The 4,568-nt window shown below is 41.8% G+C and overlaps 1 protein-coding gene across 1 annotated transcript; it reads right to left on the bottom strand.

Moving 5' to 3' along the window:
• Positions 1 to 2,515: 2,515 nt before the first annotated feature.
• Positions 2,516 to 3,457, bottom strand: LOC102407038 (olfactory receptor 10J3). Its single transcript, XM_006061013.4, has one exon. The coding sequence runs from the start codon at positions 3,455 to 3,457 to the stop codon at positions 2,516 to 2,518; it is 942 nt and encodes a 313-aa protein (XP_006061075.3).
• Between the last annotated feature and the right edge of the window lie 1,111 nt (positions 3,458 to 4,568).

Here is a 4,568-nt window from a genome sequence, read left to right as displayed (position 1 = left end):
TCCCTGGATCCACCAGGGCTGGACCCCGGCAGAAATTGAACTTGCTTGCAGAGAAATTTTTGAAGACAAAGAAATGATTTCCTGTGGATTCTGAGAAAAATGCTAATTTTAATTAATTTATTTATTTATTTACCAGTTTGCAACAAGGTAATACTGCACTGCCACAGACTAAGCTGAACCAGAGTAAATATCAATTAATAGGATTAAATTTTTGAAAATTAACATCTTTTTAAAATTAAAATACAGGAACCACTGATCTTCTACCTTCACTAGCTCATATCAAGGCTGCAAATTTGAAGTCTCCATTGTCCAACCACTGTTCTAGAAATGGGATCTTAAAAGTTGCAGACTAGGATCTCTAAGAAACAGAGTCTGAAACAGAGATTTGAAAGCAGCAAGTTTATTAGGGAGTGCTCTCAGCATCAACACCCATGTGGGATGAAGGTAGAGGGGGAAGTGGAAATGTGGTGGAGTCACGCAGAAACTGCAAATCATCTCACAGATAGGAATTCCTGAATCTGGGAGTACCCTTCATAGCTATCTTAAATTGAGGAAAGGGTGCCAGTCTATACCCTGAAAAAGATAAGTCATTGGGAAGCCCACCCATGGGAAGGGGCTATGACTCTGGAGATGGCAGTTCTTTAGCATGGTAGTTCCAGAAGCGGGGTTCAGCTGCAAGCTGTCAGCCCAAAACATTTCCAGCAGCTAGGGAAATAGATGTGTGGGTCCTGAAGGGGCCGCACCAGAGCAGCTACCAAATACAATTTCAAACTGAAGTGAGTGTGACGCTGGCCATCAGATCTTTACCTAACAGTTTTATCTATATTAAACAGAACTACTAAGAAAAAAAGTATAACTGTTTTCTGGCTATCCTAACAGAAATAAACTGACTCTGTCATTTCTAAAAATATGGTCACCAAGGCAAAGATATTTTTTATCTTTTATCTCTTGTCAGATTTTATACACCAGTGTTTTTCAGCAAAGCTAGATATATTCAGTTGACTTAGAAGATTTGTTAATTTCCATTGGTTTGTCCCATTTTCAGCACCTAGATAACTTCATGACACTCTTACAAGTGACATTTTGCCTCTGCAGGATCAGCCCATGGGATCAGCTAGATTCTGGAGACTGCAGAAGCTGTGTTTGAAATGCAGGCTATACCTGTTCTTTAGTATAGAAGGCCAGAGTGGAGTGAAAGGATGAGGGAGAGAGAACCAGAGCATATGCTTTCACCTTCTGTGATGCTCAGACATAAAGTGCTGTTTTTTAAACTCAGGTTTTAAGTTGGGAATATCTAAGAACAAATTTCTGAAGATTAACCTCTGAAAGTTTAGGTGGTTTTTGTTGTTAAGCTGCTGAGTTGTGTTCAATTCTTTTGTGACCCCATGGACTGTAGCCCACCAGGTTCTTCTGTCTGTGGGATTTCCCAGGTAAGAATAGTGGAGTGGGTTGCCATTTCCTTCTCCAGGGGATCTTCCTGACCCAGGGGTCAAACCTGCCTCTTCTGCACTGGCAGGCAGATTCTTTACCACTTAGCTGCTGGGAAACCATGATAGCTTAGGAGCTGACTGGAAAATTTTTTCATTAAATCAAGCTTCAGACTTCTTCTTATTAATAAATGACTTCAGAAGCTGCAGTTAAAGTACTTACATTTATAACACTACTTCAAAGATTTAGGTCTACTCTGCAAAAGGAACTCTGATTCTTTTTGGCTCCTCCCAGCCTCTATCCTCTTTCACTCCTGTGTTGGAGGTGTGAAAGCATTAAACTGTTCATCATGATCTCCTTTCCCAAGGAGTTTTCTCACTAGTTTTTACCTAGGTATCTTGGGACTGGACAACCCACCTCTGTGCTCTCAGTAGCTGAAGATCTTTTGCATTACCACATTTGTACTCCTCATTTCCAGAAATAGTCAGTTAGGGCAGTTCTATCTACTTGGAGAGTGGGTTTTTTTGTTCGTTCGTTTGCCTTTTGAAGATCCCTCAGGCTGTGGTGGGATATTAGCAAGCAGCAAAATCAGATTACAAAAAGCCTTCAACATCCACAGAAAAGGACATGCTTGTGTCTCCACACTTACTTGTTAAACAAAATTTTGCACAAATTACTTCTATGCCCTTAACCAACACAACAGAGGTTTTTCTGAGGTGGTTTCCAAGCTCTTTATTCATTAGTCTTTTAGAACTCTGCTGAATTTTTTGCCTTACTGTAGTTGTATAACCCAACATATTCTCAGGACATATTTAGATATGTATGTACATGAGTGTGTGACAGAATATGGGTATGAATGACCCAAACAGATAAATCTTTTCCCTGTATTCTTAAGGGTATGATAAGTCATTTTCTATCCTCTCTTAAGGAGAACACAGAGAAGCATGACTAACTCAAATGGAAGCCTCCAATTTTAGCACCCAATTCAGTCTATTCTTGATCCCATACTGAGCAGCATTACTAAAACAGCATTAAAATTAATATATGTTTATGAAATGAGAGAAAAGGCCTTCCACAACTCTCCTCACTAAGAGGAGAGGGCTTTTCGCCCCACGGCTCTGCACAAAGCATCTTTGACATCCTGGTTCCTCAGACTGTACACGACAGGGTTTAGCAGAGGGGTGATCACTGTGTAGGTCACTGAGATGAGTCTGTCCTGCCCCAAGGAACTCTGGGACTTAGGCTTCAAGTAAATGATAGAGGCACAGCCATAGTGGATGATGACCACGATGAGGTGGGAGGCGCAGGTGGCAAAGGCCTTCTTCCGACCCTCAGCTGAAGCAATCTTGAGGATGGTGGAGATGATGAGGACATAAGAGATGAACACCAGTCCCATGGGTACAACAAGGACACAAATACTGACAAAAACGTTGATGATCTCATTGACAGCGGTGTCTGTGCAGGCCAGCTTCAGCAGGGGTCTCACGTCACAAAAGAAGTGAGAGATGACAAAGGCATCACAGAAGGGCAGGCCAAACACAGACGTTACCTGGACAATGGCCATACTCAGGCCAATTCCCAGGGACCCAGTTGCCAGCTGGATACAGGCCTCTTTACTCATGATGACCAAATACCGTAGAGGGTTGCAGATGGCCATGTAGCGATCGTATCCCATGGCTGTGAGCAAGAAGCAGTTATTGATACCAAAGGTTAGATAGAAAAAGAGCTGAGTGGCACAGCCTTGGAGAGAAATGGTCTGATGAGAACTCAGGAGGCCAGAAAGCATACAGGGAATGATGGCCACAGTATAGCAGGTCTCAGAGATGGACAGCATGCTTAGGAAAAAGTACATGGGAGTATGAAGATGACGGTCCAGGCGAATAATAGTCAAAATAACGGCATTGCCAGAGAGAGTCAGCAGGTACAAAGTTAGAAAGACAACAAAGAAACCAAGCCTGTGCTGCCACCCAAAGCTGGAGAAACCTTCAAAAAGGAACTCAGCCACAGAAGTGGAGTTTGGCTTTGGCATTGAGGGAGGTTGAGGTCTAGAAGAGCTCAGCAAAGGAAAGAAAGGTATGATGAGGTAGTCATGAAAGATAGGCTGGACCAAGGCCTTCAGTGAAGGGTGTGTCCATTCTCTAAGCAATGCCTGAGCCCTCAAGAGTCATCAGTGTTCAGGTTAGACCACATGGTCAGAGCCATCACTTTCCCCCCTCTTTTCTTTAGTACTATAAAGGTTTTATCCCAGGAACCTGGGGTTTATGGCAGAAATAGAACTGAGAAAGAAAAGAGAGGCACATCAAAAGGCAGATTTGTAGAAATAATTACCCAGCCATTGAAGAGGTGAGTCCAGGTTCAGGAAGACGCCCAGCTCTAAAGTTCTTCCTCCAACATTCTTTATTTTTTTTTTTTTTCCAGGAGAGAAGATACTTACAGCCAATAAACATATAATGACATATTCAAATCTCAGTATTAATTAGGGAAATGCAAGGCAAGATGGTGACATATCATTTTAGACTCATTCAACTGTCAAAAATAAACTGGCCAAAGCAAGTGTCCTCCTCCAGCACTTTTGAATTAGCCCCCTCAGCATCCAATGGGGAACAGTGATCTAAGTGAAAGACACAAGATACCCACAGCTGATATTCTTTCAACACTGTCAGAATGCACTACCAAGACCAAATGTCCTGCAAGGGTCCTAGAATGACTTCTCCTCAGAACCCTTTGTCCTAGGCTTTACTTCCCTAAGTCCTGCACTAAAATCAACTGTGATCATGAAAGACTCAAAAAGACCATGCAGGTATTTAGCTTATTTCCCTGAATTCTAGCCAAAGGCAAGGAGAGAATGAAATAAATGAAATAAATATGAACTTACCCCTTCAAGTAACTTCAAGAATGAAAAGGTTTCCCTAGTGTGAGAAAAGACAAAACTTTTAATCAGAGAAGATGTTCTGTAACAGATGTTCTATTTTTCATTTCAATATTGTATATTCCAAGTTATGATGGGGATAGAAATGTGCTTACTCGATGTGAACTCCGGATTGGAGACCATACTCGAACAGAGTTAACATTGCCCATAAACCCATATCTACTCCTGATTACCCACCGTTTAACCATTACTGTTATTCAGGAAGCTAAGA

This window comes from Bubalus bubalis, chromosome 6 (genome assembly GCF_019923935.1).
Source record: "Bubalus bubalis isolate 160015118507 breed Murrah chromosome 6, NDDB_SH_1, whole genome shotgun sequence".
NCBI classification, from domain to species: Eukaryota; Metazoa; Chordata; class Mammalia; order Artiodactyla; family Bovidae; genus Bubalus; species Bubalus bubalis.
Note: the sequence above shows the minus strand (reverse complement) of the source record. Positions and strands in the feature narration are given on the sequence as shown.

What these genes read in the sequence shown, in the direction of transcription:
- LOC102407038 (XM_006061013.4), bottom strand. Translation starts at nt 3,457, where the DNA reads ATGCCAAAGCCAAACTCCACTTCTGTGGCTGAGTTCCTTTTTGAAGGT.